Genomic DNA, 18,310 nt, shown 5'->3' with positions numbered 1-18,310 from the left:
TCACTGAATTTAGATAGTGAAGCCAATGACTTCAGTTAGAAAGGAGATGTGAGTTCTTGGTGGGAATGAAAAGCCTGCCTGCCCTCTCAAATACTGTGTTAATTTACTACATTACCAAATATCTTGTGCTGTTTCTAAGGGTTTGAACAGTGATTTATTTTATTGTATCCCAAGCCATTTATGTGTCCCATGGACACAGTTTGACTTGCCCAGTGAGATATCAGCATTCTTGTGTTTTAGATGAGAGAAAAGCATACTGATTGCATGTGTCAAATGTTAAATAATCTTTCATGCAGAAATGGTTTTGTTATAAATGATTTTATAGCAGTTATTATGTAGAAATTGTTTTTTAGAGACCAACAATTTAGAAGAGCAAAGAAAATGAATATTGAAACCATTTGTGTGCCTTACGGAATACAAAAACATCCTCTTTCCATAACTGATTACAGAGCTAAGAACCAGTATGCTTCTAAGGCACAGATTTGGGCAAATATTAGATCAAGGGTGTAATCTCAGCCCTCTGGCACTGAGTCCAGTTACAGCCCTGGGGGGATTCTTAGGAAATGTATATGTCCCAGAGAGAGTTGATGCGTTTGCGTGAACAATCTGGAAGTTCCTTTAATCAAGCAGATATTACCTGCCACTTCTCTTAATCCGTCAACAAAAAGAAGAAAGTCTGTTAAACTGACCCACAAAGGGGGAGAAAAAGGAGGCTCGTTCCTCTTTTCAATAGTAAAGAAGACTTGGGAGTGGTCTGTTTTATGTGGTTTTACACCCTTACTGGTTTTGGGAGGCTGTTGGGTCAACTTTGAATTTTCTTCTCCCTTTTAAATTTTCTGGGTTTGGCCAAACTAATGAATGCACCCACTCACTGCCACTCAAGTCACACTTACTTCTTTTTGAGAGCAAACAATATTTTGTAAGAATATCAACCAGTGATATACTATGCATAAGACTCAAGTTGCATTGTATTACCTCTTTGCAATTAAGGTTATTAATAATTAATCATAAACAATACAAGAGGCAGTTTTGATGTGTTAGACATGAAGAAGCAGAGATGTACTATGAACTGTGAAACTTCAATTTTTTTTCATGGGTCTTTTGTTTGTTTGTTTTTTCTTACAGCTGATTACAAGGAGAGTTTTAATACCATTGGGAACATTGAAGAAATTGCATTCAATGCCGTGTCATTTACTTGGGATGTCAATGAGGAGGCAAAGGTGAGGAAAAGCCATGCAGATGGTATCCCTATATAAGTACCATCCATCCATAGTCACTGTTCCACTTCTCTCCTTTTTGCTAGTAGGTGTCCAGCCTGAGAAACAGTAGAAGTTTTTTTTCTTACTTGCGAAGTCAGGTGTACAACACAAGGTGAATGTTTTCTTTCTCTAAACTATCAACTTCCTTTCTACACTATGAACATCTCAAATAATCAATACTCTGTAAGTTAGATTATACCTGCCCTTGTGTTGGTGCCATTATTTTTCATAGTGTTACACAGACTCTCCTTGCAATTGGGAGTGAATGTATTTTTGAGGACTAATTCTTTTTTTAAATTATTTTTTTAAATGGTCAAGTACCCTCAGGCATGGGGTTTTTCTTTCAGGATTGTGACTGCTAAGTGGACCTATAAACCAGGACAGAAGAACACCTTAACGAGTTTCTTACAGATAAGGTTGTACAAAGGCTGTCAGAGTGCTTCAGCTGCTTGCACTAGTGTGGGAGAAGTGAAAAGCTGCCGGTAATTCTAAGAAGAAGTTGGCCCCCGGAAGGCAAACAAGAAGGGAAATAGGCTGTGTAAAATGAGTGAGGGTAATGCATTACTCTTGGGGATGTAGAGTTAATAAACAGCAAACACCGTTGAGCTTGGCAAACTCCTGATACCATTTTCACGTTGAATACAAAATGCCCAATGTTCAAGTAATGCAGTGAATCTTTCAGATACAGAGACATCTTCATGCACAATTCCCCACTGCATTTCCAACAGAGGATTAGAGAGATTGCATCAGTGAGTGAGTCCTGTGAGAGATTGCTTTGAGCATGGGGCAGTGGTGTTAATACTCACTGTCCTGATTCGCTGACTGGAGGTTCTGAGGTTTGTAGTAACAGGGATTTTCATCTCTGATGCACATCTTAAAAGCAAAGACAATAGTTCTGAAAACCGCCCAGCTCTTTCAATAGCAGGCCTTGGTAAACAGAGTTGTACTTGGCCCAGTTGCTAATGTAGCTATATTTACTCATCTGATGATTACGTTGTCACCGCCCCAGATATTTCCCTGTTATGTGATTCCATTTCAAACTACAGCTGTATGTTGTGCTCTGCAGTCACAGCAGGTGACTGTTGTGTGTGTGTGATCCTTATGCAGGGAGATACAGCAAATAACAGGTTTGGGATCTTCAACACAACAGACTTTCTCAAGGACCTTTACAGAAACATTACCAGGGCTGGAGCATGGCAGTCTTGTCCCACTGGCATCTACCATTTCCACTGCCAGGGCTGGCAGCTCTTTTGCACATTTGCATCTGCAGCTGCAAGCCAGACTTAGCAAGACACCGTGTTGATCTAGAAATAAGAAAGTCATAACCACTAATGTCAGGTGTTAACCTTGGGACATTTTGTTCTAATCTCATGCCATTCACATTGCTCTTGCTTTGGCTACCAGAACATGAAGAACACAACTCTCACAATGATCACTGGAAATAAAACATACTAAGATTTTAAAATAAAGACTCTCTTACTGTCGCTGGGCTAAAAAACTGTCAGGAGTGAAATTTAAGCCACTTGCATCTCTGCGGGAAGTAGTTATTAACATGCAAATTGGCTTATGCATATTTATTTTGGGAGATAGTTAACAAATATCTGATCTTTTAGGAGCTTATGCAGTTTAGGAGAACTGCAAGTGTATTGTTAAAAGTAAGAGGATTCATGACATGCTTTGGTGTTGGGCTATGAAGCATGAATCAGGCTGTATGTGAAAGGTTATCACCTTGCCCGCACTAAAGTATCTCCCTCCCCACACGTGTACATGTTCCCACTTGCTTATTCCTCCTGTAAGAGAGTCTGATACAATAACCAGTTGCACCGGGTCTGGGGATTCCCATAGGATGCCCTTGTGATGTTGGAAAGCTGTGAACTCTGAGGCACGTCACTGAAGGCTGTTTTTTCTCCAGCAATTACCTCATCCAAGAGAGATGAAGAATTTCAAGGCATAATTACAGACTCTTTTCCTAAGCCTTTTGAATGATGATCTTTCAACTGGCTCCATTGTTTCTGCTCAGTGTTGTTTTCTCTTTTCCACCACAATTTCAAGATTAAAACTTTAACCCGCTCAGAGGCACAACAGCTTTTCTCTTCGGAGTCAGACAAGAGTAGTGCAGGGCAATTCTTTGCAGGGCCTCTGAGGTGGAATGTGATGAAGTGCTCTACTGTCCCAGGAAGAAACAAAGAAAATGGAGTCGAACTCGTTCGAAGTGCACAGGGGAGTGATCTGGAAAATCAAGCAAAAGCAGCAGAAATCACATATCCAAATATGCCTGTCTCTCCTAGGAGACTAAATCTTGCATCTAAGATCTATCTGGAACATCAGATTTCTCACCACCTGGAAAGCAGCTGATTTTAAAGCTGTATTTCTCCTCATTTAAAGCCAGATTTCTCCTCCCACGCACAAGCAGAGCAGGCCCTCCTTCTCCAAGCCCTTCAGGATGAGGTTATAAGAGCATGGGTGTGACAGCCAGAGTCTACCTGCTAACAGTGAGTCTGCTAAGGGTTGATAAGGCAGCATCTCATGTGGGTCTTATGTGGAAGAAACAGGAATTCAGAGGCAGAGGCCTCCCTCCATTACCCCAGTAACTGTAATGGGAACTAAGCTGTTGGCTCCAGCTCCCTGTGCTTGTCTTCCAGCTGCTGCTTGCAGAAAAAGATAATGGAAAGGGAATCTTGTACAGCACATGTCAAGCTGTGGAATAATCTCACTATTGCTTTGTGTGGACTAAGGAAACATCACCAAAGTGAGAAACACCATTCTGCTGTATCTGGTTGACAGCAGTCCCCTTGCCTTCTGGCAGAGCAGAGTTTGTCCTGGTGTATCCTTACCCTTTTCTAGAACAACATCTTTTCTGTTGGGGCCCTTGTCTAGAGGTTGCTGTGGGGCTTGTGGTTCAGAGCAGGGTACAGGAAAATAAGGGGAAGACTGTAGCCATGTCAAACTTTACCTTATGCTTCCTTAAGACAAAAGTACTGTACTGTAAGGGAACATAGGTAGGAAGAGAAGAACAGTTTTGTACAATCCATCTTTGATTCACTCCCATATTTAATTTTGTGTATAAATACACAACATTTATGAGCAAGGTGATTTGTCAGCTCCCTTTGGTTGAACCTGAATGCTATGTTTGGTATTTTTAAAGGAGTTCTTTAAAAAAAAATGAGGAAACAAACAACAATTAACAAGAGCTGGCTGACTTTAAAAAGTCTATTTATAATATACTAGAAGGTAGGTAGTTGCCTTGCTGTTGCCCTACAGAAGATTTTTTTTGCAGCATCTGGCTGGTTGGCAAAGTTCTAGTGGAGGCTTTTGAACAGAGTTCGGTTTCATTTTTGACAGTCATCTGTCTGCTTACAGCTTAATTGCTGACAGAAGTTAGTTTGCAAGAAAGATAATTATGAACCAGAATTCTCCTGGTCAAAGGAGAATATATTTGTCATAAATTGTACCAATTCCTTGAGATACGCCTTCTCTGTGATTGGTAATTTGCTAATTTAAAATGGTGAGGACGGTGTTAATTCTGAAACAATATGTTAATTGCATATTTTTATGGAAAATGCTTTTTAACCTTAAGTTCAAAGATGTGAGTTCAGTGAGTAGTTGCTAAATAAAAATGTCACAAAAAATAATTTTCAGTGATACCAAGAGGTTACTGATTTCTGCTGAGCACCACAACTTGGACATGTGGTAAAGAGATGTTAGTGGATCTGTAATTGAGGCAGGTGCTGGCATATGCCCTTAGGTGTGCACAGGAGTTGTGCACTCTGCAGTTGTTGTGTATACTTGCATGCAATCATTGTCCTGCTATATTTAACTGAAATGTAGATCTTTAATCTAAAGCATGCTGAAGCCTCTGGGAACCTTTCCAGTTATTTAATGAGTTTTGGCATAGCCCGTACACTAATAAGCTGTTTTCAAAGAGTGAGTGATTTGCAGGATTAGTTTCTTGGATATCGTGGGCCAAAGTGAGATCCAGTTCCAGTGGGCACAATGGTAAAATCTGGCTTATAGAGCAGTACTGTCTCTAGCAGTGATTTGTATTGTGGCAATCCATAGTTCTTTAACATTGCTAGTGATACTTAGGACAGGCTTTGACTAGTATAAGAATTATTTTGTTCATAATCACAAATTTCCTTCTGAAGTTACATCAAATTTAATTTAATTTAATTAGGAAGTAAATTAACATTTTCTCTACTCTCAAAATTTAAAGGTTAAAGGAAAAGATGCTTCATTTTGGGGAGTTAGTACCAGAAATTATGTAGGATTATACCTGGCAACTACTTAATAATCCATGTCTGTCTGTGCAAGTGTGTGTATATATATATATATATATATAAAAATATATGTGTGAGACATGCACACACACGTGTATATATTAAAGAAGAGTTAACCTGTGGTAGCACATAATGTTGAAATCCAGTGTATACAAATGGCTTGATAAGTATGCATCTGGGATTCAAGGCAAATGGCATTTTTATGTAGTTGCCGGGGTGTGGTGTGGGTTGAGGAAGCTTCAAAAGAGTAGTGTAAACATTTGCTGGAGACATTTGTATTGAAATGAAACAAAGGTTTTACCTTTGTGTGGGATTTATAAGGTAAGGGCTGGCAGGAGAAACTATAAAACCACACTTTTTGTGTATAGGAGGAATGATGGGATTGATGTTAGTCATTTGAGAGACAAGTCATTTAACTCTTTGTTGTTACAGTCTGGAGGGATGAACTTTTTAAAACTAGGGTTTTAAAAAGACCCATCACCCAGGTGTAGGTTCTATGTATTACCAGTATTCAGTAGAGAAACTGCTGTAAGTTTCTGATTTTGTGCCATAACACACTCTTCCCTCCCTTGTGCCCCTGGCTCTTTCTGAGACAATGGGAGCCAGAAATGTAAATAGTAATGAAAGGCTTATATTAAAAGTTTTGTAACTGTAGACCTTTAAGGTGGATAAGCTGAGAGATCACAGCAGGAGTCATGTTGGCTGAATTAAATGATAAAAAGGGAAATACACTTCTGAGCCTTGTTTTCTCTTAAGGCAGCTTGCTGTGTTTGTGTCTTGTACATCCCTAATTATGCTGCAGTATTTAACAAACAGTCGGTAATTCACATAATAGCAGCTACACCATGGAGGAGTGCCTTCCCCGAAAGAGGGAGTGCTTTTTCTAGGCATGCTGTATATCAAACAGAAGAGTTGTCGTTGTTTTAGGCCACTTTTGAAACTTTCTCAGCACTACATGTTTCTCCAAATTAGTATTTCATTGCCAACGGCATGCCTGAGCTGGAGACTAGATGGGTGGAACTCTACCATTAATTGCTGTAATCTGAGATATACTGATATTAAAAAAAAAAACCACATCACTATAACGACAACCCAATTGATAGCAAAACATTGTTAAAATCCAGTTTGCACAGGGGAAAAAAAAGTTTGTAAATGAATTCAGATAGACAATTATAGTCACTTTTATTAATAGAGTTCTAAGACAAGTGTAAACAGAGCTGGGGAGAGAAACTGATTTCTACTCCAGCTACTGGGATTTCTACTTAACTCCAACCATGTTAACTTTAGTATGCAAGAGACCTCAGCAAGGAGGATCTTAAACCTGGGTATCTACCTGGAGAAGTAGAGCAGTGCTTTTGCTTTTCATGTCTGAAAATGGGGTTGTTTTGCCCTTGTCTCATTGAGAGTGGGAATACCTGTGTTAGGGACAGGAGGTGAGAGAGAGGAAAATGAGGGTTGTAAAGGGCAAAGCAGGCTGTGCCTGGACAGGTGATTGAAATCACTGCTGCTCAGAGCAGATCACTGCTTTGTGGAGGTGGTTTCTGGTCAGAGCAGGAGAGAGAGAAGGGGACTGTCCAGCTGTTTCCCCAAGTCCTGTTCTCCAGAGCAGCCTGCTGCATCACTGTATTAAAACTGGCATGAATCTTCAGTTGTGTGAAAAGAAAAAAAGACGACACCCTAAAATCAACTCCAATAACAGAAATACCATCTTCCCCTTCCCTCTGCACACTCCTCATGTTTTCTGAATCCAAAGTCAGTGTTGTGGTTTACAGGGAAAAAAACAATAGAATATTGTGTGGAGACAGAAAATTTCCCCCAAATGAATGATCTATGTTAATTCAAACCCATCTGTCTGTCTGTGAGGTGCAGATGATGTGACAGAAAGTATAGTACACTTCATGTACATGAACGTACAGTCATTGCTCCTTGGAGACATGCTGATGTATTACAGTGTCAGGACAAGATATTGAGTCTTACAGCACATATCTATTATTCATGCTGAATAATCTGTTATTACTGTATAGGGACTCTTGAAATGATAAATTCTGTGTTCCCCAGCCGTTCCTACTCTACTCTGTGATTGTGGAGGCAGTGAAAGAGATAACACACAGTGTATGTAGTTGATTAGGGTGGGACAAGATCTTTTTTTACTTCTCAGCTAAATGTGCAGCAAATGTTGCAGATGCACAAACTGCTGAGTAGATGCAAAGCCTGCATGTTCCCTCTCACATTTCAGCTTACAGTTGGAAAATCCCTATGCAGAAGTATGAGCTAAAGTATAGACCAGATTTCTGCTTTATGCCAGACCTCATTCCACTCCTGTATGTTCACACACACTTAAAACTGTTGCCCTGACACTGTAAAGGAGTCTGAAGGCAAATGAAATTGAGGCTTTCATATTTCAAAGGCGTATGTGCCCATATCTACACTTACCTTTGGAGCAGGAGGAGAGACCAACTTGTAATTTGAAACAGAAAGAACACTATCAGCTTCAAAATCAGAGTTTCACCTAGGGCCCTTCCCCGCCTCCCTCCTCTTCCCACAGTTAAAGTTCAACTATTTCATTTGTAAATGCAGTTCTGTGATAGAATCAGAAGCAGAAAGCGGAGGGGCCATTAGCTCAGTCAGGCAAACAAGCTGGCTCCATCATAAAGACCATGACTGTAATGTTAACTTCTACCATGAGGGTGAAGTATGCCCCACCAGCCCTGGGAGCCCTTCTTTATTCTCAGCTGCTTTTCTTAAGGATGTTGCATTCTGAACAGCCACACAATTGGTTTATTTTCCCTGTTTGTGGACTGGGGACGGGTTCCTTCATGCTCTTCCTTCCTGAAACCCCCCGGACCATGGGCCTGCTGCTCCCTCCTCTGCCCAGCAAGGTGTGCATCAGGTCTGTTTGAGAGACCTGTTTGAGATCTCTTCCTTCCTGAGTGTCAGGTTTCACATCCCCTTGTTTCAGGAGATACTGGTGTTTTCTTTGTGCTTTTCCCTAGTGCACAGTTTTGGGGTTTTGTTTGTTTGGTGGTTTGTTTTTGGTTTTTAAACTGAGGAAAAATTAGAAGTAGAATCAGGTCAGTGCGTAATTGCCCCAAATTACTATGAAATGCATATATTCCTTCATTCACGGTATCCTGACTGAAAGCTCTGAAAGCTATCAATGGTATTTCAGTTCACAGTGCTTGCTTTTCATCAGAATAGTCCTTGCAAGACTTTGGTGGTGGAAGATCCCTCTTCCAGGTCCTGTACAGACATGGCAGATGAGACACACCTTGTCCCATGGTACCAGTGGAGTTAGAGAGCAGGAGATGACTAGTGGCTATCAACTGACATAAGTGGTTGTAGAAGAGGAGCAGGAGGTGGATTTCTGAAGCACAGACAAGCAGGAGGCTCACCAGGAATGGAATGCAATGCAATGTCAATTTAAGTGGTTGCTATATGACAAAGAAGACTTTTGAGGAGAGGTGGGGAGTAGTTTTATAAATGTTTGAGCTTCCCAGTTTGAAAGACAGGATGAGATGCATTTTTTGAAATTGAAGGAAGACAATGAAGGGCCCTTGAAGTGAAGATCAAGAAAATTTGTAAAATATAAAAAAAGGGGCAGGTCTTATCATTGCCCCAATGAATTTGAATTGTGAGCCGTCAGAAGAACAAGCCAGACTGAAGGCAGCTGGAAAGGACAAAGCAAGATGATCTGTATTAACAAATAGTGCAAACATACGGATCAGATTTCTAGAATGAAGCAAGTCAGGGCTAAAGACCTGACATCCATGAGAGGCACATTTTAGGAGGTTTTAGATTATTTTTAGTCAGTTCCCATGGACTGAGCAACCTTTAGCAGCTGGAGCAACTGAGGAGTGCTCCTATGGCACATCATCTAGTGTGGCTCTTCAGAAAAGAATCCAACTGATGTACTCTGAGCTCTCTGGTGTGAACCAAAGCATGATAAGTTGGGACAACCAAATGATTCAACTCAAATGTGAGCTTCTGATCCAAACTGAAGTGCTGATACATGTCTTAAAATTTTCTCCTTCTTCACAGCATGGGAGCATCTTCATTGGATTTAGGACAGAAGTAGAGAATAAATGTGTGTATTGAATTAATAACTGTTGGGGTTTTTTTGGGGGAGTGAGTAGGATGGTGTATCTGCTTTTATTTTCCCATTTGTTTTCATGTGTTTCTGGAAGTTTAATCACTGTTTGTACCACATTTTAAAAGTAATCTCTCTGGCACACAGATTTTCATCACAGTGAATTGCTTGAGCACAGACTTCTCCTCACAAAAAGGAGTAAAAGGGCTTCCTTTGATGATTCAGATTGATACGTACAGCTACAACAACCGCAGCAATAAACCCATCCACAGAGCCTACTGCCAGATCAAGGTCTTCTGTGACAAGGTAAGTGGAAAGCACAGTTATCATGGATAGAGGAGGAACCTTTTTAGACTATTTATTATTGCTGTATTTTAGACCTAATTAAATGTTTTTTCTTTCCCTAGAGAATTGTGTTTCATGGTACCATTTGGACAAGCTGTATCACAAATCTAGCAGATTATCATGTAATTATTTTACTGCTTTGCAGCCTTTTTGGCCCTGATTCCTCAGCTGGTGAGGAATAGTTGGACTTTTTAAGGACAGCGTGTTTTAGGTCATGATGCTGGAATATCAAAAAAAATGAGAGAAAGTGCAAATGTGAAGATCTCTGCTGGGAAGGTCAGTGCTGACGATAGGCTCATGCAAGTGCCAGTCTGCTGAGGTTTTCCCTCCTGACTCTAACAACCAGGATAGGTAGCATGTAAACTTTGTGGAGATGCTCTGACAGAGAAATGCACCTTTCAAAGGTCTACTAAACTCTTTTCTGATGCAGTGGAAAATGCCAAGTCCCAGTGATGCAGCTGATGGATTTCCCATCTCCCTTGATTACAATCCCTGATTTTGGAAGCTTCAATGAGACTTTTATGTTGCTAGGATTTTCTTATTAAAAGTAAACTGCAAAAGTAGATTAGCCTTTCCCATTTTGTAGTTCAGTAACTATTTTTTTGTGTGTGCTCACTCCTTCTTTTGCAAAATTTTGTTCTTTTACAGTACATTTGACTGCTCCTTTGTGGGAACTGGTAAGGTTTTTCAGCTCCCAAACATGGATCATGCCTTAATGGCTTAGACAATGTCATGGTCAGCTGTATATATCACCAAGTAGAAACAGTTGCTCAGAAATGTTATGTCAGTGATAATTCTTAGAAGAGAGTGTGACCACTTTTCAGTTGTGTTTAACATCTGCCAGCTGATGACTTTATCCCTCCTGAGAAAAATTTTCCATGGGGGAGCTGATGCCTGAATTCCAGTCAAGGTTCAGGGATTCAAGAGTCTACATCTATTTAAGTGACTTGGAAGTTTATCCAAATTAGTCTTGCCATCTTACAGGTGGGAATAGAAAGACAAAGGCCATGCTCCAGGCAATATGTAACATTAACTTTTTAATGGAAAGGGTAAGAGTTCAACTGTTCCAGGACTCTCTGTTGCTGCTCCTTCCCCCTTTTCAGTTCATTCCCTTGTTGCAATCTTGACAACGGGATCTTGAGGGCTAATCAGTCAGTTGTGTTGGTGGAGCAAAATCTTTGGAAGTAATGAATGTAAATATATGCACTGAGGTCTTGCAGTCAAAATGCTATGCTTTTAATTGTAACTTTGAATGTCAAATATTTAGAGATTTGAAGCTACAGCTGGATGTTAAAAGCTCGGTAAATATCAAAGGAACAAGTCATTTTCATCTACTTGTTTTTGAAGAGCAATTAGAAAAAATTGAATTATTTAAAAAAAGGAAGGAAACTCAGAGCAAAAACTCATCAAGGGTGACCTGTAGATACAACTGGTGGAGATTTTGAATAATACATGTTTGTTGCATCTATTGGCTTAATTGGTGCTTCAAATATCCAGACAAGAAAGCAGGAAATTAATGTTGAGCCTAATAATCAAAACTGTCTCAAAGTAGAAGAAAAGATCAGAGGGTTGTAAAAGTGTTATATGCATCAAAACTGTATTGGAAGTGGGAACTGAAGGGCTCAAGGGTATCGATAATGGGATATATATCTGTTTAATATAAATATATACATACACATACTGCTCTTTAACTTAATGCAGATTTGAAAATAAGTTGAGTGAATGAAAATTATTGAGGTCAATTCCCATGACAGTTCGTTGGCACTTGGAAGGAGACTGAGGCTTGCTTCTCCCCTAACTTATCCTGCCAGATCTTTACCAACATCCCTTTGTCACAGGGCTTTCGTGAGTAAACAAATGGTTGGAAAATTTCCATTTGCTAGTAGTGCTGGGAGAATTCATGGTGCTCAGAAGAAGGTAGCTGGTTTGGCTTTGTATCCTTATCTTTCAAATATGTGAAAATAAAACCCTGGCACTTGTTAAGGTGGTGCTAAATGGTTCAGCTTCCCTTGTCAGCCTGCAGCTCACCCTCCAGGGACATGAACAGGGCGTTCTGCCTCTTTGGGAAAGGCTACAAAGCTGAGGTGGTTATTGCCCACCTCTTTGTCATGATCAATTAAGGAGGTATTATTGGGGACCACTGGGACCATTTAAAAAAACCCAGCAAACACATAGTAATTTTTATAAATTTTAAAAGCATGAACTGCACTGTTATGCCCCAATCTGACAACCTCAAAGAGAAGCTGATGAGAAAAGTGCCTGATTTATTACAGTCATCTGGATCACTGGAACTACACAGTAAATAAATTAATGTCTTGTAGCTGAAATACAGAGTAACTGTTGTGGAAAGAATTATCTCTGAAGAAATAAAACTGCATTTAGCTAAGTGGTATGTATTACATGTATTTTAGTATTTACTCTGGCAATTGCTTAATTGTAATACTAATTTACATATATAAATTAGAGCGTTACACCAACTCATATCCAAAGTGTGCTTTGTGACATAAATGCATGGAGATAAATGCTGCAGAGGTTGTAATTGTGTCCTTACTCTCTATTCATCCTCCAGTCTTCTGTCTGTGTTTGTTTTCCATAGGCAATCTTCAAAGCATCTGTTACAGTGCACATCTCGTTTTCTCAGTGCTAGTTCTCTCTGCCCTTGCAGTCTTTTTATCCTGTGCAGATCACTGATGCTGCATTATGATAAGAATATATAACTTTTATTCCTTAAGTAGGTTGTCAGGGAAACTTGCTACCAGGCCTATTTATATTTATATATTGCAAGATGCTTTAGCCACTGTGTATGAAGGAACTTGGGCTTCAGAGCTATTTTGATTTTCTTTATGTGATTAGATTTGCTGAAAAGAAGCAGAAGCATTTGACTTGGCAAATACCATAGCATTGTTCCAAAATAAAATAAATGAATCCAGTTTTCTTTAGTTTGAAAAACTACATGTTCTTTAGAATATATGCAGTTCCTGCCTCCTTGTCTTCAGTGCATATCGTCACAGAGAACATGGATTATCATAGGGTATTGAGCAATTCCAATTCCCTATTAATCTTAAGCTTTAGGGAGAAGAAGGTTCTATGCTCCTTTCTTACAAAGAACACAAATGCCTTTAAAGACACAAATGTACCCCTAGAAACAATTTTGATAAGGGAATAACTCTGAGTCCTTTGGTGTCTGCAGTTGAGGTCAGTGACAACTGGATTGGGACCTGAGTCTGGAGATGATGTTTCTGTTTGACACCTTCATGTTTTTTTTAAAGAGCTGTTTCTTCCTCCATCTATTTCATCCTCTGGAAATCTATTAGTAGATCACAACCAGGAGTACATCTTTCCTTGCATTCTTTTCAAGCTTGGTTCATTGGCTCATGTGTGAATTTTGCCATCTTGAGTGGGTATTTTTGGCTTCCTTACCTCCCTCCCCCCCTTTCTTTTCAAGAAACTTCCAATTTTAATTTGGAAAAAAAAAAAATCTGTAATCTTGCATGCCGACTGTCTGGGAGCATATGGGTCTTTAATACTCTTCACAATGTGATGGGTATTATTTATAAAGTAAATCAGGAGAACTTCAAAGGAGGTGTTGCTGCTTTTTATGTCAATAACAAATTTTATTTTTTAAACTTGTTGAGAGTGTATTTACATAACAGAAGCCTGCAACTTCCCAGGACTTCCTAGTGCCTAGTAGGGCAGTGCTGCATTGCTTTGCCATTTCTGGAGAGCTTTTGCCTCTCTGAAATGCCTGTATTTTTCTGTAAAAACCCTTGCACTGCTGGCAACCTGTCAGCACAGCCATCTTTCACTGTCAGATCTCAAAGGCCTCTGCCCAATTGCCAACAGTGAAGCAATGCCACCCCCAGACAAAGTGGGTGGAGGAGAGTTTAGGGAAAAGTGTATCACTTTATCAGACATGAAGTAGGATGGTAACAATGCTGCAGGTGTTTTATGCCATTACATACACAAAGTATTTGGCCTGAGCATTCTGTCCACTGCAGAGACACTGGGCTTTGCGAAAGTTGTGGTGGCATCAGTCCTGCTAGAGACTGCATGCTGCATAAGCTGTCCATCCTGGCTTCTCCAAACCAGTGTGTGGATATGTTCCCCTTGCTGTCTGCGGCCCTGGGAGCTGCTAGTGGTGCCAACTTGAGTTTCAGGCACAGGTGATCGATACGAAGCTGGTACCTTTCCGACAGTCTGGACAGATTTACCTGCAATGGAGTAACCAGTTTCTGTTTCAGTATTTCTGATATGTCAGCCACTGTAGTTCAAGGCATTGCTAACTATGGTGGCCTCAGAGGTTCCCCTTAGAGTAATCATATCTGTGTGTTGTCTTGTTTGCATCAGGGAGCAGAAAGGAAAATCCGAGATGAAGAGAGAAAGCAGAACAGGAAGAAAGGCAAAGGCCAGGCATCCCAAGCCTCGTGTAATAATGGTGAGTAAGATGTGCCTTTCTGGTCTGGGGCTAAGTCATGCTTAACATGCCTCTTCTCACAACCATGTCGCTTTGTGATCTGCAGCTGAAGGGAAGTTGAGTGCACTCCCTCTGCAGAAAAAGAGTGATATCACCTTCTTCAAAACAATGGCTGACCTGGATTCCCAGCCAGTTCTCTTCATACCGGATGTTCACTTTGGAAACCTACAAAGAACTGGACAGGTAGGAAATTATAATGAGATGAGCTGGTGCCCACTTGCCATCTGTCTGCCTCTACTCTAGGGCAGATTTTAGGAAAATAAAATCTTTGTTCCTAGGGGCTACTTGTTTCAACTCTTGTTTTTATAAACACAACTCTTGGTGAGTCACATATACAAGAGTTTAAAAGGGATAAGTACCTTTCCAAGTTCTGGGTGTGAAGAAGGAGTTTATACTTCACTGACAACTGACTAGTTTGTGTTTGTTATGGTTTTGTTATTCTTTTGCTGGCAAGAAAGAATGGAACAAATAGTCAGGAAATAGGTTGATTTGTGACTGAAACAAAGTCTGGTTTTGCATGTGCTCTTTGGCTAGATGAAGTGAAGTGCCACCTTGTGGTAGCAGAGACCCCCTCCTTGTCACAACTGAAGACAAAGACCAAGCTCTTACATGTATAGGGAGGTCAAGAGCAGGGTCACTGAACACCACTGTCCGTTTTCTGTTGTCATTACCTAGAGAACTGAAAATTCCTTGGAAAAATATTTTCAATCTACCAAGTAAAACTCTGTCATGCTAATGTTAATATTCAGTATTGCCAATTATCATCACCAGTAAACATTAGGGAGTCTTTGCTGACTTGACTTTTTTCTACTTTATCGCTTGCTGAGAAGTTGCAAACCTGAATTGGAGGGTCAGCTCTGACAATTTTTTTACTGTGAACCTGTTATTTATTAACGTCTCAGGGAGTAGAATGAGACCTTTATGCGTGTGTTTAAATATTAAGATGATGAAGATTAAATGACACTGTTGGAATTGTCAGTTATTTTAAAGCAGAATTGTGGTAGAGCGAAGCACAAAGAGCGCAGACATTGCAGTCGCAGCTGTCACTGACTTACTCTCCAAAATTGGAAAGACACCCACTCACATTTCAGTGCTGGGTACCTTCTGTCCTCATGGCTTTCAAACCAGAATGTGGATTTGTCTCAAAACAGGAGAAGGTGGAAGCATTCCTTAGTATATGTAATCCTGTAAATAATTTTCTAAACTAACTGGAAGATACCCTGGTTTCCTAGCTCTCAGGCAATGTTCAGCCATGTCTTTTATTGCTGTAACTCATGGAATGAGTTACAGACCTTGGCTTTGCACACACACACCTGAGCTATTTTCATTGTGCAGGTTCAGAAGCAAAGGCTCTCAGTGAGAGCCAAGTATTCTCTGAGTCTTGCCAGCACAACCCACCCGAGATGCCTTGCTCTGCCCCAGCAGAGCACAGAGCTCTGGTACGCTGCCTTCAGTAGCTGGAGGGCTGGTACACTTGTTGGTGCAGTCCCGCAGTGCTGGCACATTGCAAGGAATTTGGCTGACTGTTCTGTAAAGCCTTTGACAGCAGACTGTGATTTTATACCTCCCCTGCTATTGTTAGCAGCATTTGCTGCTGTTATAAATTTGGTGTGAACTGTATGGATTTACACAAAACAGTGATCTGGACTTGGGCTTCTGCTCACAGCCTGTGCAAAAAATGATCATCTGTATCATTAGTAATTGTATATCCATTAGGCCTGTAGTTTAATGTTGTTCTCTACAGTTTTATGAGATTTTCAGATAGTATTAAAGACAGAGAAAAGTTTGTGACTGTTTTGGTATTAGGGTTAATTTAGGTGAGTAGTGATCTTATTTAGAGGATTGTAAATTAATTAGGAAAATTACGTGAACCAGGGGAGAGGACAATGTCTTTCAAAAATACTTTGATATATTTCCACTAGATAATATTCAACAGCAGTTTTTCTAAGCCACTCTTTTCCCTTATCACAATTAGAGATGTTTTTGTTTCATAGAAGGAAAAGGATTTTTAACATATGAAAAACTGCAAACCACTTGTCTTTTCTGCCTTTTGAAGTTATTCTGTTAAGCAAATGTGTAAGTTTTGGGAATAATTGTTGGGCTTTATTTCTGTCCTTCTAGGTTTACTATAATACAGACGATGAGAGAGAAGGGTAAGACATTTATTGTTTCACAAGCTTTGCAGTTAGCAGTTCAAACTCATAGAAAGAAGACACAAAACGTAAAACCAGATAAAACTGATGCCTTTTCTCCCCCTTCCCTCATGTTCTCCCGTTGCTTATGAAGGATGAATAATATGTAGAACTGGTAGGGGGAGTTTTATTTTATAGTGTAGCTTTCTTTTCCTTCATGTGAACTGGCTGGTATTTATATTTGTTTTTTAATACATTTCCAAGTAAAACAGTTTAAAAGGCCATAAGGTTCAATACAGGGACAGGACAATATATTTGATAATGAAATGCCTTTTATATATGCACAAGGGTTCTCAAATACTTTAAAAACCAGGAATCTTTTGATGAAGCACTGAACTTCACTGCAGTCTTCCTGAAGGCTGTTTAGCAGCACACGTGTGTATGTGACAAATACAGGAACTGCAGGGAGAACGACCAAGTGCTAGAAGAGAACAGCAGAAAGAGAATGGGAGATCCTGGAAAGGGGAAAGATTGTAAATGGGACCACCCCCTATCTGACTTTGGAGGGGCTGGAAGAATTGATGAAAGCATCTCTAATAGTTAAGAGGTGCCATAAAATAAGGGCTTTAATATGGGTGGCTGAAGTTCAGCCCACAGTGTGCGCAACTTTTTTAAGTTGCTTAAATCCCAAGTGAGCACCCTTAAATCTGAGAGTTTGGAGTAAGACAACTGCAGTCCCATAAACCTGCAAAAAGTGATCTGTGATAGGGAGTGGCCAAGAACCTGCTGCCGACATTGACTTGAAAACATGAGGCCCTTTTTGTTTTTTTTTTATGAAACTAATATTCTTCACAAGGTTTACAGTGTAATTTGAGAAACAGGGGTTTATTGCACCAAGCACATTAGCTTCAGTTCTCTCCTCCAGGACTCCAAGTCCTGCCAGAGCTATGACAAGCAGAGGGGGCAGCGGTTGTTCCTTCAACCCTCAGCTCCCCTGATAGAGCATGTTGCAGCTTTGGGTTGGATCTGGCCCAGCACATTATTCCTTTTGAACTTGCTGGCTAGTATGCTCTTGGGTTTTAGAAATATTGCTGGTGTTTCCTGAGGCTATCTCCTTTACCCCAAAGAGGAGGTAAATCAATGTACAAATGTGGGTTTGGTTCCTCACTTAACTGTTTCTTCCTCCCCACCCCCCTTCCCTCCATATATAACAGTTAAGGGCCTTTGGGGTTTTCAAATTAGTGAGTAACATTGGAACATATTTTCCTGTCACCTGTCCCAGCCAGTCAGTCTGGGTAATTAAGAGGCCTGGATAGTTCAGATAAGCATCAAAAGCTAAATCCTTGCAGTTTCTGTTCTGGTGCTACTTGAGCAGCTCGTGGGTGTTTATACCAGAGTACAAAGTGAGTCATGACTGCTGCTGTTGTCTCCTCTTCTTCTGGGAGCACAGTTTTACTGTGACATGGTTACTGTTTTGTGTATTCTAGTAGCAGTGTCCTGGTCAAAAGGATGTTCCGGCCTGTGGAGGAGGAATTTGGTCCATCCCCGTTGAAACAAGTGAAAGAAGAAGGCCTGAAAAGAGGTAACAGTCGATTAGCAGTTAAAAATAATTTTGTGGAACTCAAGCCCTCAAGCTTGAGGGATAGGTGTGGCTTGGATCAAGACAATTGCTGAATGCTAGTGCAAATGTAGGTAGATGGGAGAAGAGATTTTTGCATACTAGAAATGACTTAAGA

The 18,310-nt window shown here is 40.3% G+C and overlaps 1 protein-coding gene across 2 annotated transcripts in view; it reads left to right on the top strand.

Annotated features, from left to right (window-relative positions):
• GRHL2 (grainyhead like transcription factor 2) overlaps positions 1-18,310 on the top strand; it is a 62,343-nt gene that overhangs the window by 27,807 nt on the left and 16,226 nt on the right. For both annotated transcript variants that reach the window (XM_050327025.1, XM_050327015.1), the window contains exons 8-13: positions 1,126-1,220; positions 9,771-9,929; positions 14,316-14,403; positions 14,489-14,625; positions 16,564-16,595; positions 18,062-18,156. In XM_050327025.1, coding sequence (XP_050182982.1) covers positions 1,126-1,220; positions 9,771-9,929; positions 14,316-14,403; positions 14,489-14,625; positions 16,564-16,595; positions 18,062-18,156 — 606 coding nt within the window. The remainder of the gene's footprint in view (positions 1-1,125; positions 1,221-9,770; positions 9,930-14,315; positions 14,404-14,488; positions 14,626-16,563; positions 16,596-18,061; positions 18,157-18,310) is intronic.

Source organism: Myiozetetes cayanensis, unplaced genomic scaffold (genome assembly GCF_022539395.1).
Source record: "Myiozetetes cayanensis isolate MyiCay16 unplaced genomic scaffold, myiCay2020 scf1, whole genome shotgun sequence".
Classification (NCBI taxonomy): Eukaryota; Metazoa; Chordata; class Aves; order Passeriformes; family Tyrannidae; genus Myiozetetes; species Myiozetetes cayanensis.
Note: the sequence above shows the minus strand (reverse complement) of the source record. Positions and strands in the feature narration are given on the sequence as shown.